The following is a 19,362-nucleotide window of genomic DNA, read 5'->3' as shown; positions in this document are numbered from 1 at the left end:
GATCATATGCTGTCATTTTAAATGCTGCGAAAGTGGTAACTGAGTGGAGGATTCATTGAAACAATTTGGCATTACAGAGGAAGGCCTGGAAAGAAAGGACACCAATTAATCAGTCTGTAATTGAATGTTAGCCATTAATGTGATAGGCATCTCTGGCCTCTCCACTCTCAAGGACTTCAAAGTCATCATTATGCTGGTCCACTCCATTTAATCCATCATTGGAGTGACATTTTCAGGAAAATGATCGTGTGCCACCTTTTTAACCCAGCTCCATTCTCATAAAACAATTTTTTTAACAAAAGCAAGCTGAACATATCCGCATGCAACGCATCAGAAATTTCTTTTGAATTTCATTTAAAAATCCTAGGAGAAGGCTTTGCTTTAACTAGTTTATTCCCCTGCATAATATATTCTGTGGTATCATAAAAAAATCCCGTTTTGTGTCAGGTGCTACAATGAGCATATGGGCATTAGAGCAGAGTGTATGAGGTAGTACAATCTCCTTGTGCAACAGCACAAGGGTCCTTGCTTTGGGCTGCCTGCCATCTTGTATCAGCTCTTACCTCAGTACGACCGCTGATGGATTACATTTAGGCCTCAAAAGATCAGCAGAAAGCATAGATATCCAGGTAGCACCTGAGAACATCATGACTTCAGTAATGGATGTAAACCATTTCCATTTAGAAGTTCATAAAAAACAAAAAAATGATCTTGTTTTTATTTTTTACCCCCTGGGCTGTTAGTTTAAAATTATGCTGTGCACATCTTAGTGCCATTTTTTGTCCTAGTTTTAAGGTAACCGTCTACATAGATTGTATGCAAATGAATTTAATCTTCATAGAAAAGCCTTCAATATAAGTCTTATTGCTTACTCCTTTTCTCGTACTCTAGTCACTGTGCTGTCATTTATCTCTTTGGAGGATACATTATGAAAAGAATGTTGAAAATGAGGGCTCCTCTCCCTGTTTTTTTCAGTGAAAGCATTCGCTACGTCTAAATTTGGGGAATTGCAAACACAACCAAGTAACACAATTCACAATTCTATTAATGTTGGTACACGAATGCAGTGTCTTTGTTGTTCTTATTGTTCATCTCAGTTTCAACAGTTTTCATCTTTGTCCTTTGCAATGGCACATTTGCATTTTACATTAAAACACAAAACTTCTCAAAATAGCCGCATAAGTAACATATGATGGACACATATTTTGAATGGATGAATAATTATTTTTGTCATTTAGACCCTCATAATTCTTTTTTTATGTCTGGCAGGTGCAGCATCCAGAGAAAGCGATGCAAACAACACAGGCGGGAAGTCATCCAATATCATCGGTTCTGGGGTGGCCATCTTTGTCAGCATTGCCTCGGGCAGTGTCATCTTTATCATCATCATCATCATGCTGGTGCTGCTGCTTCTCAAGTACCGGCGGCGTCACCGCAAGCACTCTCCACAGCATGCAGCTACGTTGTCTCTGAGCACGCTGGCCACGCCTAAGCGAAGTGGCAGTGGTGGAAACAATAATGGCTCCGAGCCCAGCGACATCATCATCCCGCTCAGGACTGCAGACAGTGTCTTTTGCCCCCACTACGAGAAGGTCAGTGGCGATTACGGCCACCCGGTCTACATAGTTCAAGAGATGCCACCGCAGAGCCCTGCCAACATATACTATAAAGTTTGAAGAGGAACGTTGAAAACCACGAGACTTACTGGATCACTGTAGAGATTGGCGCGTTCATGGTTTCAGCTAGCACAGCCCCCATGCCTGCAAACAAACTCCCTCACCCTTCTTCTTTCATTCTGCCAAGTCTTCTCCTATGATACTTTGTCAGTAATATTTTCATTGTCAACTTTAGATTATACCTACTTCCTCTGATATGTTCACAGCGAGTTTGACAGGGATTGGCAGAGACCTGAGAAATTGCTGCTGCTGCTGCTGCTACTTCTAGCTATGGGCAATAGGAAAAGGAAAAATGGAGTGTATCTTTGTCCAAACTTTCTCCCTTTTCTGGTTTGTGCACAAGTGGCTTGCATGTTCGGGAGCTTGATATGTGAGGTCCAAGAGGTTTGAGAGATGCAAGTGTTATTTTTATTTTGCTGTCATGGAAAGGAGAAACGACTAAATGGATGTGAAAGATTCATCATAGAGACTGGCGGTTGGAAAAATAAAATTCGCTGGAAAGAGGCATAGATTTGAGCCTGGAAGAAAGGTAACAGAGAAGAATTAGGCTGACCATGAAGTTACAAAGTGGCTGCCCACCCTTGATGTTCGCTGGCTTGAATGACAATTTGATTCCCCAGGCGAACAAGGAAAGCGGGAAACATTTTATAACCATCCTCTCTGGGACTGAGCAGATATGACCCAAACACCCTGTCAGCCCACCCACTACTACGCACATCTGTCAATTTCAACATATTTTTTTTTTTGTGGATACACCATTTGTCCCAATTCATAGATCCGTTCTCACCAAATTCTTCTTTCATGTTACTTGAAGGTTGTATCTAGTGTGTATCCTATGTACATTTGATTTTATTATGTGTGGCTTTGATATCCTGGTGTAGCTTTGTGCAAATAGGAGTTTAATTCATCCTTTCTCAGCACATAATTTTTTTATGTAACATTCAAAGACAAGTGGAGTAGCAAGTGTGTGTTCAAGATGATAGGACGATATTGAGGATGATTGTGTGACAAGTCTATTAAAAGACATGCCTGAAGAGTGGAGGACTTTGTAAAAACAAAAGAGCAGCACTTTTAGCCCTGTTTTGGTACCTGCACTCTTCATAGCCGTCCAGAGATGGACAATGAAAAAGAAAGATTTGAGATAAGCTGTATCCTGGCAGTGTTAATAGTAACTACTCACCTCAGCTCCCCGAAACCTGGGCTTTAAACGGGAAATTGTTTAGGGCAATAAGAAATCCAATTTGCCTTAGTGTCGTTTTTTTTTAATTATTATTTTTTAGATCAGGTGAAGAAAGGCAGAGGTTAGCTTAGCTGCATAAAACAGCTCTAGGTACTGTAACGTTTACTCTAAACATCTGAAGACAGGGCATCTCGAGCCCAATTAAGTTTGGCCAGTGCTCACGGTTTGTTTTTTTAAAGCAGGGACATACTCATCCATTGTCACTGTTCTTTCATCATCGTAATTTCCATGTCTTAGGGCTTTAAAATTAAGTTTTACAAAGTATACATCATGAAAAATATAGATGAGATTTTATTTATTATAGACACATAGAGCACAGACTGATGTTGGCATGGCAAGAGGTAATAATATACTGTATTAAGGTATACGTGCACATTATGCAACCTAGATATTTTATTATTTGATATGCTTCAAGTCCTGCAATTTCTTAAGATCTCCAGGGGAAGCAGGGCCATGTGAGGGAATTGGGACCCTTGGCTCTTATAGAGCAGAGTAGCTGTCTCTCTTACTCGCTCAGCGTAGCATATACTGTATGTCATGAACACCCAGTGCCCCTAATTTCCGCACACACATCCTTCATCTCATCTTTGCATGTGTGTGACTATTCAATTATTCATGTTTCAGTGATTCCACCAATCTTCAGCTCACAATCATATCTCTTTTCGTAGTGTATAGTGCCCCATCTTCCTCATGAATCAAATTTCACCGAAAAGCCAAGCCTAGTATAATGAGGTTTGTGCCTCTAAGAGGCTACAAAATCAGCGAATATGCAACTGTTATTTATTTTTGTAATCAATTCTGGCACACACACATATATATAGATATATATACGCATATATATATATATCTATATATATATATAGATATATATATATATCTATATATATATATATCTATCTATATATATATATATATATATATATATATATATATATATATATATATATAGATAGATATATAGATATATATATAGATAGATATATAGATAGATAGATATATCTATAGATATATAGATATATATATATATATACAAACACACACACGCACGCACGCACACACACACACACTATGAAAACACCTATGGGAAGTGTTCTTAACCACTGAAAGACGTTTCAAATGGCATACTGTAAAACAACAGTGTCAACAAGCCTGCTGTTAGTTTTGTTCCCAGCATATTATTTCAACTCTTTTTTTTTGTTTTATTGTTGTGCAACTGTTTAGCTGTGAAAAAAAAGAACAATTAAAATTGTATGACATCTGAACAGATATTTTGTAAAAGATGAAAAAAGACATAACAAAAAATGTCTTAAGTTTCTGTGCACCTGCAGCAGAATATGACAATCCTATTATTTTTTTTATTTTTTATCTGGCGTCTTTTTCTTGGCCTTCACTTGAATAACACTCTCCAAACATTGACCTGATTTGGTATGAATGTGATTAAATGTCATAGATGGGCTGTCAGAGAGGAAAAGCACGTTATGTTCCTGTAAAATGCCTTGCTCGTTTGATCACCCCTTGGTCACTTGACTCAGAAATTTTGCACCACTCTTCTGTAGGTAAGAAACTGTAAATACATTATTGTTTGTATTGTATATGGATCCTGGGTTGTTACAATAGCCTTATTCACCTTTTTAGGAAATTAAATACAAAAACTTTCAGAAAAAAATTGAATAAACTTCAGTAAAACAGAGCAAACTACTTTTTGGTAAATAGCTTATGTAAATATTGACGAGAAGAGAAGAAGACATTTTTATAAACTCTTAAAGTAAAAGTTTTTGTATAAAATTTGAATTTTTTGCTATATATTTTAGCTAGCGCTCAATGGAAAGTCTCCTCCCCACGCCCTTCCCTTTTGCACTGTTTCCATAGTAATTTGGTTTGGGGAAAAAAAAATAGCAAAAATTTGCCAAACTGACTGCTGCATATTTGTGCCATAAGTGTGTCCCATAAATATTTATTGAGTTATTTTTTATTTTTTTTGGGAGGGGAGCATTTGTTTTATTTTATTTCAGTCCAGTTTGTCAGTAACACAGTATTATATGTGAATTGCTTTTTTGTTCTTTCAACCTTGTTTTTTTGTTGCCCTGTCATGATTACTAGGTGGCTGTTCCCCTTTTCTCCTTTCTTGTCAAGAATGAGTTAAAGAAGTTGTGAAAAACTGGTTTTAATGTTGAAAATCTGAAGAAAAAAAAACAGTGAGCATATATGACACACATTCCACCAGTCTGTTACAAAATGCAATTTTTTAATTAAAAAAAAACGTTTTTCCTATGGATAAGCTCTCTGGTTGTGATTTTTTTTATAGACTAATAGAGATTTTTTTCCCAATTTGACTCATTTTTATGTACGTTATGTATTCTAACTTAATATCTAGTTTGTGAACAAAAGACTGACAACTCCCACTGACAGTGGTGGGTCTGCATTTAATTACTTCCTGGGTGAAACTACCGTATTTTTCAGACTATAAGTCGCGTTTTTTTCATAGTTTGGGGGAGGGGCGACTTATACTCAGGAGCGACTTATATATGTAATTATTCACAAATTTTTACCTGATCATTAACACATTACTGACTTACTAGTATAGTTCATCACTTCACATGTTATTTTCACTTTACACCGCATGAGGGCGCACAATGGCTGTGGAATAATTGGAGCCTCACTGACAACGAGTTCCATTCACTGACTTCCGGAGTCAGGAGATGTAATGATTTGGAGTGACAGAGATGGTTCGATAAACTTGTTATTTATGTTCTAGTTATTTCATTTATAGTTTATTTAGAATAGCAGCGTCTTATGTTATTAGACTTCAGTAGTTTCCGATTGTCTATTAAGGCCATGAAGGCAGCAAGGGGGGGGGGGGGGCGAGTAGATGGGACGAGTGATCCAGGGCGCTTGCTTATAGCACTGTGTTGGCTCATATGCTGAGCTCTTGTTTTGTGAAATAAAGAGCCAGTTATCAAACCCACCTCTTGCCTGGTACTTTGGTAACGCTACAATATAGTAACCGTATTTATTCTAATTATCGCCCATTATCTAATAATTGCCCAGTGTGTGTTGGCGATGACATAAATAAAAAACATTGATACCTCTGATTATTGCCCATGCTGCCAAAACTTACGTTTTCCTCCGCGACTGCATGCCGACGTCATTGCGCAAGTTTAAATATGACTGATTTGACAGCACGTCGAACGAAACCACGCGAATCTTTCCTGGAAATATTTGATTTCAGATGGATTTCAATGATCGACTGAAAAAATGCCAAAATATAGAAAATATACCGTTAAAGAGAAGTTTGCAATTGTAGCTGCTGCCGATGCAACTTCTATTAATGCAGCTTCTAAAGAATATAATGTCGTTTGTTCTTTGTTGTTGAAGTTGTGATGTACACGGGTCGTCTGGCGCTTCAGCCTGCTTTCTTTCTTTTGAAGGCTGATGCGACTTGGATTTTGTTCTCTTCATCTCTATATTATGATACAATTACACTCGTCACTCTGCTACAATATCCTCACATAATTACATTATCGGGGCGTGCGCTCGAACAAGACGATCGTGATAACATGACGTGCGCAACTTGTGATGTGCGACGGTAACGTGTCGCATCGATGGAGCGTCAATTGACGCACCCCGCTGTTAGAGGTAGATCAAAGCAGCCGCTGTTCTAGTGTTAAGAACACCAGTGAGATGCAGGTATTGCATACTACATAAGGAAAATATACGTACATATTATCACCCTTTCAGTGCCCCTTGGCGATCGGACAAAAAGTGTTCTCTATTAATCGCCTACCCCCCCAGTTGGACATGAACCTTCTCTAATTATCGCCCTGGTCGATAATATGAATAAATACGGTATATACATAGATCTGTGGAATAATTAGAGCCGCAACTGACGACGAGGCAGACGTCAGCGGCGCACATAGTTCCGGAGTGAACAGCTGTTTTGTTTTTTTTAAGTGACACAGCGGATGAAGATTCCTATGGATTAAATGATTTGGAGTGACATGGATGGTTCGTTAAAATTTTTGTTGATATTACATTCATTTGATATATCTAGTATGACGTCAGCGGCACACGTAGTTCCGGAGTCAACAGCTGTGTGTGTTCTTTTTTTTTAAGTGACACAAGACGAAGATTGCGATGGATTTAATGATTTGGAGTGACACGGATGGTTCGATAAAATTGTTGATTATATTATTGTTATTTGATATATAGTTTATATATTGTTATGTGGGCCTGTGGAATAATTTGAACTGCAACTGACTACGAGTCCGACGTCAGCGGCGCGCCGCACACGCGCCGTTGTTTACATAAAGTACGAAGAATTCGATCGATAGATTCTTTGATTTGGAGTGACACAGATGGTTTGATAAAATTGTTGTTTATATTATAGTTATATGATATATAGTTTATATACCGTTATATGGGCCTGTGGAATAATTTGAACTGCAACTGATGACGAGTCCTACGTCAGCGGCGCGCTGCACACGCGGCGCATTGTTTACATAAAGGACGAGGAATTCAATCGATAGATTCATTAACTCGGAGTGACACAGATGGTTTGATAAAATTGTTGTTTATATTATAGTTATTTGATATATAGTTTATATATCATTATATGGGCCTGTGGAATAATTTGAACTGTAGCTCACGACGAGTCCGACGTCAGCGGGGCGGCACATACGCGGCATCATTTACATAAAGGACGATCGATGGATTTAATGAATTGGAGTGACACTGATGATTTTATAAACGTGTTATTTATGTTATAGTCATTTGAATAACTGTTAATGTTATGTCAGGCCCGTTCTCAGCTCCTCGTTTGTGTTTATGTCATGTTAGCATACCGTATCGTTTAGCCTGTTTTTGCTGGTTCATGTCTGTACTTGGTGTTGGATTTTGTCAAATAAATTTCCCCCAAAATGCCACTTAAACTCTGGTGCGATTTATATATGTTTTTTTCCCCCTTTATTGTGCATTTTATGGCCAATGCGACTTGTACTCCGGAGCGACTTTTTGTCCGAAAATACGGTACTTCCGAGTCCCCCCCTGTAAAAAAAAAAAAGAAAACAACAATTCCTTCGCGCAGACATTTTATATTAGAACAGTATATGCTGCAAAATATTTTAAAAGAGCCAGCATAATTACAATCGCAATTGAGCTCGATACACCCACAATACAGTAATCCCTCGTTTATCGCGGATCATTGGTTCCAAAAACTACCCGCAATAAGTGAAATCTGCGAAATACGGTCACCAACAAGAATTACCGGGAAGGCTAACGAGTTAGCGGAAAAATGCTAATTCACGATCGTGCTAACACACAAGAACGGACTTCTAAAGGAATGTAAACGAACATTTGGAGCAATACGACATTGTCCTAAAGGTTAGACACGTTCCTCAATTTAGAAGTTTTATTTTGACTTTTAAATGTTTTTTAATTTCGAAAAAAAAATCCGCAATGTAGTGAATCCGCGATAAACGAAATGTGAAGTAGCGAGGGTTCACTGTATAACTCTCATACAAAGCATTCCTCCGTGAATAAATAAACAAGCCTTTACATGATAAATGTCAGTGATGTAAATATAATAATGTAAGGAATAATTTAATAAATAATAATAAATATGTAATAAATGTCATAAGTGACATTATTTTGTCTTTCAAGGAAGGAGCAACGATTGGTAACTGCCCCGAATTCTATACTTGGCACACTTTTAGTTATGACACAAAATACAGTTGTTACAAAATATAGTTGCACTAGCCGGCGGCTCGGTGATACACTGGGTAGCATGTCCGCCTCACAGGAGGGTGCGGGTTCGATTCCACCTCCGGTCCTCCCTGTGTGGAATTTTCATGTTCTCCTCGTGTCTGCGTGGGTTTTCTCCGGGCACTCCGGTTTCCTTCCTCATCCCAAAAACATGCTTGGTAGGCCAATTGAACACTCCAAATTGCCCCTAGCTGTGAATGCGAGTGTGGATGGTTGTTCTTTTCTGTGTGCCCTGCGATCGGCTGGCAACCGGTTCAGGGTGTCCCCCGCCTACTGCCCGATGACTGCTGGGATAGGCTCCAGCACGTCCGTGACAGTATAGCAGTATAGAAAATGAATGGATGGTTTATTTAGCTTTCTGTTGATGGATGGATGGATGGATGGATGGATGGATGGATGGATGGATGGATGGATGGATGGATGGATGGATGGATGGATGGATGGATGGATAGCAAATGTCCAATGTTCGTCTATGAAACTAGCTACAGATATGAACATTCCATTCAACGTGAACCCAAGGGAAATAAGTAGGCCTAATAACTGAACTTTTAACAGTCTTGACAACTTTAGGGTGTGTTCAGACCAGAAAAGTCCTTTAGTCCGCTTATTTGGTCCGGACTAAAAGCGGACTCAATTTTTTTCGTTTGGTGCAGTTCCTATTCAGACTGTACATTTTGCAAAAAAAGTATTCACATCCAAGCTTGTGACACGATCTGTCCTCCCATTGGACAGCAATGACCAGGGCAGCGCACAGAGCACAGACCCGAAAATGGAGGAAAACATGCGAGTCCTACGCGCTGCGTTCCTTCTCTGCACATTTGTGCTGTTGGTGCTGATCTTCGCTGTTTGTATTCACACCTGAAGCGAACCGCACCAGAGTTAGTTTGGAAGCTAACCGAGACCACTTGAAAAAGTGGGTCTTGCTCGGTTTCTTTAATCCACACCAGGATTCACTTGTGTGTATTGACACCTGCACAAAAAGTCCGGACTAACATTACAATCGAACCGTGGTCTGTTTCAAGCGGACCACATAGTCAGGTCTGAATACACCCTTCGTTAGGGGGGCACCTCGACATATTTTTGCACAGGGCCCCATGGAGGTCTGAACCGGCTCTGGTTCCAGTAAAATCATTAACTACTTAATCATTTGAAAGCACATTGCCTTAACGCTGTTTTGTTTCTGAGGCAGAACCTGAAAATGGTAAGATCACCACTGTATAACATATCAATTCTTAGCTGTGTATTAAAAAAAGCAGGGAAAATCAGAGATCAGAACCAGAAAACCTTTATTGTCATTCTACATAGTACAATGAAATGGGAGGCCTCCATTCAGTGCATGAGAGGTAGATAAAAGTACAAGTCGTTATAAATAGATACAAATAAATAATCAACAGAAGAAGAAGGATTCCCCGGTGTCCCCGTCCTTAGGAGCACCACAAACTAAGGAGGGATACAGTAAGGAACATAGTCAAGTAAATGAATAATAGGAAAGTAAATCAATAATAGGAAACAGTAGTGCGGATAAAGTGCGGTAGTAGTGCATGGAGGAAAGTGTCATCAGTGCCGGTTGGAGTTGAGGGCGGCGATGGTTTTGGGAAAGAAACTGTTTTTGAGTCTGTTTGTCCTGGTCTTCATTTGCCTGTAGCGCCTTCCAGAGGGCTAAAAAAAGCCTGACAAGATAAAAAATGAGAAAACAAATTGTGGGTGGCTTGAGGACAGCGAGGGCCGACCTGTCCCGAGGCATCAAAGAAGCGAAGAATGCGTTCTCGTGCAAGGTCTCCACCCACTTCAAGGACAGCAAGGACGGACGTAGCCTTTGGTGGGGCATTCAGACCATCACGGACTACAAGCCCGCGCCAAGGAGCTGTGAGGGCGACGTCCGTCTGCTGAACGATCTGAACCGCTTCTTTGCTCGCTTCGACGCCCAGAACAGCACTTGCCCGCTGAAGACCACTCCCCCCCCACACGAGCAGCCCCTGCGCCTCTCTGCCGACGGTGTGAGGAGGGCGCTTGCCGCTATTGACACCCGTAAGGCGGCGGGCCCTGACAACATCCCGGGTCGAGCGCTGAAGGACTGCGCTGGGGAGCTGTCGGGTGTCTTCACGGACATCTTTAACGTTTCCCTGCAGCAGGCCATCGTCCCCTCATGTTTCAAGGCTGCCACCATCGTTCCTGTGCCGAAGAAACCTGCACCGTCCTGCTTCAATGACTACCACCCCGTGGCACTGACGCCCATCATCATGAAGTGCTTTGAGCGGCTTGTCATGGAGCACATCAAATCCGTTCCCCCCCCCCACCATTGACCCTTTCCAGTTCGCGTACCATGCCAAGGGGTCCTCTGAGGATGCCATCTGCTCTGCCCTCCACTCGGCCCTCACCCACCTGGAGAGAAAGGACTCATATGTGTGGTTGCTGTTTGTGGACTTTAGCTCTGCCTTCAACACCATTGTGCCGCAGCGACTCATCTGCAAACTCGACGAGCTGGGCCTCAGTACCTCCCTCTGGAACTGGCTACTGGACTTCCTCTGTCAGAGGCCTCAGGTCGTGCGTGTTGGCGACAAAATCTCCGCCAGCATCACGCTGAGCACGGGGGCCCCCCAGGGCTGCGTGCTCAGTCCATTGCTCTTCACCCTGCTGACGCATGACTGCACTGCGACCTACAGCGACAACCGCATAGTGAAGTTTGCTGACGACACGACTCTGGTGGGTCTCATCACGAAGGGCGACGAGACTCGGTACAGGTCGGAAGTTGACTTTCTGACCACGTGGTGCAGGGACAAAAACCTCCTGCTGAATGTCAACAAGACCAAGGAAATCGTTGTTGACTTCCGGAAGGGTCACACAAAACACCTGCCGCTGATCATCGACGGTGCTGTGGTGGAGAGGGTGAGCTGCACCGAGTTCCTGGGGGTGCACATCAGTGAGGACCTCTCCTGGTCCGCAAACACCTCGTCACTGGCAAAGAAAGCTCAGCGCCGCCTGTACTTCCTGCGGAAGCTCAGGCGTGCATGTGCTCCTCAGGCAGCCCTGTCTACATTCTACCGTGTCACCATTGAGAGCGTCCTCACCAGTTGCATCGCTGTCTGGGGTGGTAACTGCACTGAAGAGAACTTGAAGGCCCTGCAGCGCATAGTGAATACGGCTGGTAAGATTATTGGTGCTTCGCTCCCCTCCCTGAAGGACATTTACACCTCCCATCTCGCCCGCAAGGCAACCTCGATTGCGAGAGATGTGAGTCACCCGGCTCACTCTTTGTTTGACCTTCTGCCCTCTGGGAAGAGGTACAGGAGCCTGCGCTCCCGCACCACCAGACTCGCCAACAGCTTCTTTCTCCAGGCTGTTAGGACCCTGAACTCGCTACCCCCTTCTGCGTAGCGTGTGGCACTGTTGCGCTATTTTCTGGAATGTCTGCTGTACGCGCACTTGCTCCTTTTTTTTTTTTTTTTTTTTTTTCTGCTCCTCTTATTTATTTATTTGTTGTGTTATTTATTCATTATTTATTCAGCATGCTGTTGTTATACTTGTTTACTTGTTTGTCTGTTGTGGGGCATGTCTTGTCACCGTGGGATAGGGGGGAACGAAATTTCGGTTTCTTTGTGTGTCTTTGGCATGTGGAGAAATTGACAATAAAGCTGACTTTGACTTTGACTTTGATTTACTGTAACTCTCACAACTGTTGCACAATGCCATTTTTGTACTAGCCTGTATTGTGGTCATATATTGTATATATATTGTTTTTGTATATATTGTGGTTTTTATATTTTGTGTTTTTTTTTACTTTTTAACCTTCTTTTAATCTCCTTACTTTGTCTGGCACTTTAACGGACAGCGAAAGAATTTCATTGTACAAAGAAAAAGTGCTTTCCTTTTGTACATATGACAATAAACGCTTTAAATCCCTTGAATAAAAAACATCATTTGGTTCCATCTAGATTTACTTGATTCGGACATATACTAGGTTACAAACTAATACATAATTTGAATATTTTAGAGTTGAGTACATTTTAATCATATGAAACCAAAGTTTAAGTATTTTTTCAGGGATAGATGGCTGTGCCTCTGATACACAATTTGAATAGTTTTGTAATCTTGTCCTCAGCTCAAGATGGCGTGCATAGTTTGCAAACAAAATACAAAAGACTAACCTAAAACAAGATAACCTGATGTTACTGGTGCGTGACGATGTATAGACAAAAGAAAGACTATTCATGCAGACTAGTTTTATGAGTACTATTGTAATGGCAGACAGGATGGGATTTTGCATGTATACATATAAATTGTCAAATGAGCTCTTCTGGCTCCAACTGTGCTCCGGTTTGGTGCACTGTGGTTGGCACATGAAATGGAAAAAGGTAAGGTTTATTGAATGGACACACACGCATGCACGCACGCACACACACACCTACACATGCACGCACGCGCGTGCACACACACACACGCACACACATACGCACGCACGCATGCGTGCGCACACACACACACGCACGCACGCACGCACGCACGCACGCACATACATACGTTGTATACAGTGTGAGTCGAGATGAGCAAATATTCTATTGAGGTTAGATGACCATAAACAAAAAAAACTGTAGCACCTCTAAATAAGAACAAATCACTAGAAAGTGTTTGTGTCATTAAATTGGACTCCTGAGGTAATCTGTAGGCCCTTACTAGACAAAATTGTCCTTGGGATGATTATATTTAACTGCTCATACAAAGTCTTCATCAGACATCACAAATAATCACACCCCACTTGAGCTTTTATTTAGCAGTGGTTTCAGGAATTTTTACCTAGTAGCTTCCTCATTGTTGATTTGTTGATCATGACTGACCTTAACTGAGGCAATGAAGGGCTACAGTTTTTTACACGTTGCTCCGTGTGACCTCCAGGTTGGGTTGTTGTCGTGCTCTTCGGTTAATTTCTGTAGGCAGGCCACTCCTGTGGGTAATATATCACAATGTGGTTCACTTGAGTCATACAGATTTAGAAATGACTTTGTAAGACTTTCTAGACTGACCAATTATTTCTCATTTGTACTTTGGATCATGAAATTTTGTTGCAGCTTTTTGAGTACTTGTGGCGAACTTTATTTTGTCAGACAGATTAATGAGGTGATTTCTAAGATTGAATAGAACAGCTCAGGACATAATCAAGCTTGTTTTTAGAGAAAATGATTTTGTGATTAGCAACAGTTAATTCATGATTTAACAAGGAGGCAAATACTTTTTCATGCGGGGCCAGTTAGCTGTATTCTTTTTTTCCTTAAACGAAATCAACTTTTAAAAAGATGCATTTTGTATTCACATTTCTGACATTTGCATTTCTTTGATAATCTTAAATAAATAAATAAAACTGCGAAAAAAGAATTGGGAAGAGGGCAAATACCCGGACGATCGATGGATTTAATGAATGGGAGTGACACAGATGGTTTGATAAACGTGTTATTTATGTAATAGTTATTTGAATAACTCTGAATGTTACGCTAGGCCCGTTCTCAGCTCCTAGTTTGTGTATATGCCACGTTAGCATACCGTATCGTTTAGCCTGTTGTTGCTGGTTCATGTCTGTTCTTGGTGTTGGATTTTGACAAATAAATTTGCCCCAAAAGTGCGATTTATAATCCGGTGCCACTTATACATGTTTTTTTTCACTTTATTGTGCATTTTATGGCTGGTGCGACTTATACTCCGGAGCGATTTTTAGTCCGAAAAATACTGTACATAAATTAGGAAGAAAAATAGGCACCAGACTTCATGCACTTTCTGTCCTGAAAATAATCTCAATTTACACAAAAAAAAGAGATTTATTGTTGAGAATTACCACACTGAACAAATGTGAATGTCTGGTACAAAAACGACCCCTTTCCAACTAGTGGCGACAATCGAAGGCTTGCACTGATAGGAAATTAGATGCTTTTGTAAGCCACGGTCTATCATGTCAATGATCGGCAAGCTTTTGACTTGTTACAAAAGCCCAAACCTGTCAACTACTGTGATATGACACACAGTCGCAGCCCAGCTCAGCAACACATGGTGCCCTAACCCTTCCTTCAAAGACAATGCAAATATGTTGAAAATAAGTTATAATATGTTTAATTTTCAACTGATTTTGCTGAAGCTTACTTTCTTGTCAAAGCCAATGTGTATTCTATCAATACAGAAAATACATTTTTTAAGCTTCTTCCTTCGGCAGCTCCCATTAGGGGTCGCCACAGTACAACTCACTCTGTCTTCTGTATCTTCCTTTGTCTCACCAACCACCTGCGTGTTCTCCCGCAACACATTCTTAAACTTCCTCTTTGGCCTCCCTCGTCTCCTCTTACCTGTTGGCTCCATCTTCAGCACCCTTCTCCCTATATCACCTGGGTCCCTCCTGAGCACACATCCAAACCAACTCAATCTTGCCTCTCTAATTTTGTCGCCAAACTTTGTCCCACCTGAGCTGTCCCTCTGAAATGCATTTTTTAATATTTGGTTTTTATGATGTTTTGGTTTTTATGACGTTCTATAAGCTTTAATGTTGCCAGAGGCACAGGCATCATTTCTATAATAACAGTCCTGTTCTCATCAACTTAATCCTTTTTATACCTTTATTTAACCATCTCAAGTGAAATCATCTCGTTCTGCGCACGAGTTAAGTATATTTGCAAAATCACCGGCGGCTTCAGGACTTGTGCGTACCATCCAATTATTAGAAAATTCGTATCGTTAGAAAGTTTGCTAAGAAACAAAACTTGACAACGTCTGATGATCAAATTTTAATTAAATTTTAAATATGAAAATCATAACACACAGAAAAATTAATTATGAAGCAATCAATAAACAAACATCACAGTATACTCAGATTCAGTACAGAAGTACATCTTAAGACTTGGATGGAACCAGGGTGAACGTAACAAGGGTCCCTTTTAGTCAGCTAAGTTTTTTTATTTTAGTAACCACTTTTAAAATTATGATTACCGTACTGGCCCGAATATAAGATGATGTTTTTTGCATTGAAATAAGACTGAAAAAGTGGGGGTCGTCTTACATTCGGGGTCTACACATTATACCCATTCACTTGTGCGCAGTGGTAAGTTAAAGGTTGCTGGTATCGACTGAGTATGTTGTTGTGATTGTGTGCTTCTTTGACCCAAAGTGAGTATATACATTTCAGTGATACTAATGTCTACTGTTATGCCGTTTGTCTGATCGCGGCTTGTTTCGTGTGTGCGCCGTTTGATTGATAGCTTCAGCGCACCCCTGCCAGTTTGCCTCGCATTGTACGAGTAGCCATTACGCAGCGGCATGGCGTCTAACGGTCGTAAGCAAATGTATTTTGTTGTCTCAATGACTTATGTTTGGTGTGTTGCCGAGAGTATTCCATTTATGGTTATTTAGTATAGCGGAACGGTCAGAAGTTGAGCGTTGACTTACGTGCTGTATTTCTGTCTGTTACGGAACCACACACATGCACATGCACACACACACACACACACACACACACACACACACACACACACACACACACACACACACACACACCCCACACACCCCACACACACCCTTCACACGCTTCATACAATAATCACACACACAAGAGTGATATTCACACACCCAAAGACTCACCTATGTACACAACACACACCCAGTGTTCCCTCTAAGCTGCGCAGCTGCGCAATTGCGCAAGGCTCGTGAAGTCTCTGCGCACAAGAAACTCCATGCTGCACACAAAATAAAATTCAGCATACATTGATTGGTTAATATCTAATGTTAGACATAATCTAATCTAATAAAGTGGACCAATGATTTTCTTTCTGTGCCTTTTTATAGTGTAAATCAGTGATTGACAGGTGTCCAGCCAATGATATGATATGGTTCACTTACGCTACATAGCCAATCATAGCACTGACAGTGCCTGAAAATGTGTCCCGCCTATCCGTGCCGTGCACGTTAGCTAGCTAACAACACTGCGGCGGAGTCAACAGATGCAAATGCTAAGTTAGGTAACTCCTTATCATGGTGAAACGAACGAGCAGCGACACATCCACTCGCCAAGCCAAAATAAATAAGGGATGCGGCGGTTCTATTAAGATGGAATGGTTGTCGGAGTGTGTGCAAATAAAAGAAGGAAGGGTGAAACTGGGTGTGATTACATATTCAAATGTTCAGATATTAAGATGTGATAGACAGTTTTTGCATGATTTGAATGAGGCAAATTAACATGCTTTTCCTCTTGAATATGTTGTTATAATCATTTGTTTCAGATGTACTGTAATTATTTTCTGTATTAAAATTAAATTTGGTGTTCAAACAGTCTTTTTTCAAGCTTGAGTCTTGAAAAAGTAGGGGTCGTCTTATAATCAGGGTCATCTTCAGGCCAATACGTTATTTACTATTTAAATAAGCCTCAGTCCAGCAGATGAGATGTTTCTTCGGGCCTTCTTAATATTCCACCCCTCTCCCAAACATATGCAGATCAAGATGGCAACTTTCCCTGTTAGAACATCCAGAAATAGCTCACCCTTTGGGCTGTTAGTTCCAGTCCAATGACTGATAGTAGCTCAGGACTTTTTTCTTATTCTTTGAACTTCTAAACATCAGTAGTACGGCATCATATGACCTAGATTGCAAAAGTTATTCTTGAACGTCACCAGGTCAAGTTTCTCTTGCTTATAAACATTTTATTCAAGTTATCCTCTTCCATTATTTTATTGAGAACTATTGTAATAGTGGCATTTAGATTGATGAAAAAGCATCTAAAGCAATGGAATCAAATGGAAATGATCTATAAATAACATTTGCTCCATATCAAAACCAAAAGTCATACTCTAAAAAAGCAATGCAATCATGAAATTGTTTTTTTTTTTTTTTTTGGTGGGTGTGGTTTTTTGTTCTTTGCTGGCTGTATACTCGAGCAATGAATTCCAAATGTGATTTTATTACTTTTATGATGTTGCCTGGCTATCTCTCAATCTATTACAAATGTCTTTGAACTGGCCTAAGAGCTCACTCATTTTATGTCTCCCTCTTCCACTTTGCACAAACGACACCCTTTTCTGTTGAGCAAAATGCATTTAATCTTCTACTATTAATAAATAAATGCATTAAATCTTTTACCTTAGTATTTTCAAAACGTCTCCATTGTTTCTTCAATACCATAACCCCTTTCCAACAATATTAGGCTTTATATGAGACCTTCATTGTTGCATGTGCATTATCTTGGATTCATTGTTTACATTGAAGGACATTCTGTACATAAATTGAAAACAGTGATTGCAGTGAGGGACATAATGTGAAAAATTAGTCATCCATGAGTCATAAAGTATACGGTATCTCACAAAAGTGAGTACAATGCATGGCTTAGCGAATCACTGCATGGCTTAGCGCCTTCATATCTCGTCGACCTAGTCGTTCCTTATGTTCCGTCTCGTAACCTTCGTTCGCAAAACGCTAGTCTTTTAGTTATACCGAGGGCCAAGAAAATGTCTGCAGGGTCTAGAGCATTCTCTATTCGGGCTCCAGAGCTTTGGAATGCCCTACCAATGGATATTAGAACTACTACCTCAGTAGAAACATTTAAGACACGTTTAAAGACACATTTCTATGAGATGGCCTTTAACTAACTTGTGATGGCCGATTTGGCCGGAGTTTGTTTTGTTCTCTCTGCCCACCCCCTCCCCGGCTGGGGAGGGGGTTAGGTGGCTCAAAAGCTGATCGCGGCTAGCTGGATTCTCGGGGACCAATTCAAGATGAAGGAACTGCAGCTCAACCCCCTTGAAGACACGGCCAGGACAACCGAGGGCACCTCCGACATCCATTTTTTCATTGATTTTCATATTATGTATTACTTTTGCACTCTCTGCATCCATTATAACCTGGTGATCCTGAAAGGGGGATCCTTCCATCTGTGGTCCCTTCTCAAGGTTTCTCATTTTCCCCTGGCAGGGTTTTTTTGAGTTTTTCCTTGCCCTTTTGGGAGCTTATGATCAGGGGTTGCTTTGAGAATAATTGTCAATTTTTGGCTATGTGAAGCCCTTTGAGACTGTTTGTGATTTAGGGCTATACAAATAAACTTGACTTGACTTGACTTGACTACAACCCTCTCATTTCTGCGATGTTTTAATTACCGTAATTTTCGAACTATAAGTCGCGGGTTTTTTCATAGTTTGGGTGGGGGGTGACTTATACTCACCTATGTGAACTTTTTCGCAAAATTTCAAAATTCAAGAATCTTGGTCTCGCTTGGTCTCCTTGCCACTGGACTCTGACCCTGATCTGTCAAGAACAGTGTGGTGACTGTCTGTGCACCAGTCTACCCACTCTAAACAAAGTCACGCACAGGCGTCTTTTTCAGGGAACCCACCTTACATCCCGGATTAAAGTCCTGTGGCGACCGGTAAATGGCAACGGGGGCAGGATTGTGAAGTCTGGAAGCCCCTAGTCACAAGTTGGCACATCAGGTGGTGGATGTTAGATGATCGTTGGGCTCTTGGACCGAGGCAGAAGAGCTCTTCAGTAGCTGCATCCACGACTGAGCAGCCCTTTTTAGGATCCACTCTGCTCACCCCTGTGGGGGAAGGGGCTAGAAAACGTGCCCTAAATATAGCCTGCCTCAAACCTCCCGACTGGATTACCACGTTCAGAGGGATCACCAATATGCGGTCGAAAACACAGAAACATGAATTTTGGAGCATGGAATGTGCG

At 41.0% G+C, this 19,362-nt stretch overlaps 1 protein-coding gene and 1 long non-coding RNA gene across 5 annotated transcripts in view; one reads left to right on the top strand and one right to left on the bottom strand.

Moving 5' to 3' along the window:
- efnb2a (ephrin-B2a) overlaps positions 1–5,194 on the top strand; it is a 40,745-nt gene extending 35,551 nt beyond the window's left edge. For both annotated transcript variants that reach the window (XM_088383927.1, XM_088383926.1), the window contains exon 6: positions 1,270–5,194. In XM_088383927.1, coding sequence (XP_088240053.1) covers positions 1,270–1,676 — 407 coding nt within the window. In that variant the 3' untranslated portion in view covers positions 1,677–5,194. The remainder of the gene's footprint in view (positions 1–1,269) is intronic.
- Positions 1–19,362, bottom strand: part of LOC148394652 (uncharacterized) — a 130,107-nt gene that overhangs the window by 23,033 nt on the left and 87,712 nt on the right. For 2 of the 3 annotated variants that reach the window (XR_015860113.1, XR_015860112.1), the window contains exons 2-3: positions 16,285–16,379; positions 13,509–13,615 (exon numbers count right to left, since the gene is read on the bottom strand). This is a non-coding gene — a long non-coding RNA (uncharacterized LOC148394652). Of the gene's footprint in view, positions 1–13,508; positions 13,616–16,284; positions 16,434–19,362 lie in introns of those variants that run through there. The other variant, XR_015860111.1, reaches the window with a different exon arrangement.

Source organism: Syngnathus floridae, chromosome 8 (assembly GCF_059516105.1).
Source record: "Syngnathus floridae isolate MCC-2025c chromosome 8, RoL_Sflo_1.0, whole genome shotgun sequence".
Taxonomy (NCBI): domain Eukaryota; kingdom Metazoa; phylum Chordata; class Actinopteri; order Syngnathiformes; family Syngnathidae; genus Syngnathus; species Syngnathus floridae.
Note: the sequence above shows the minus strand (reverse complement) of the source record. Positions and strands in the feature narration are given on the sequence as shown.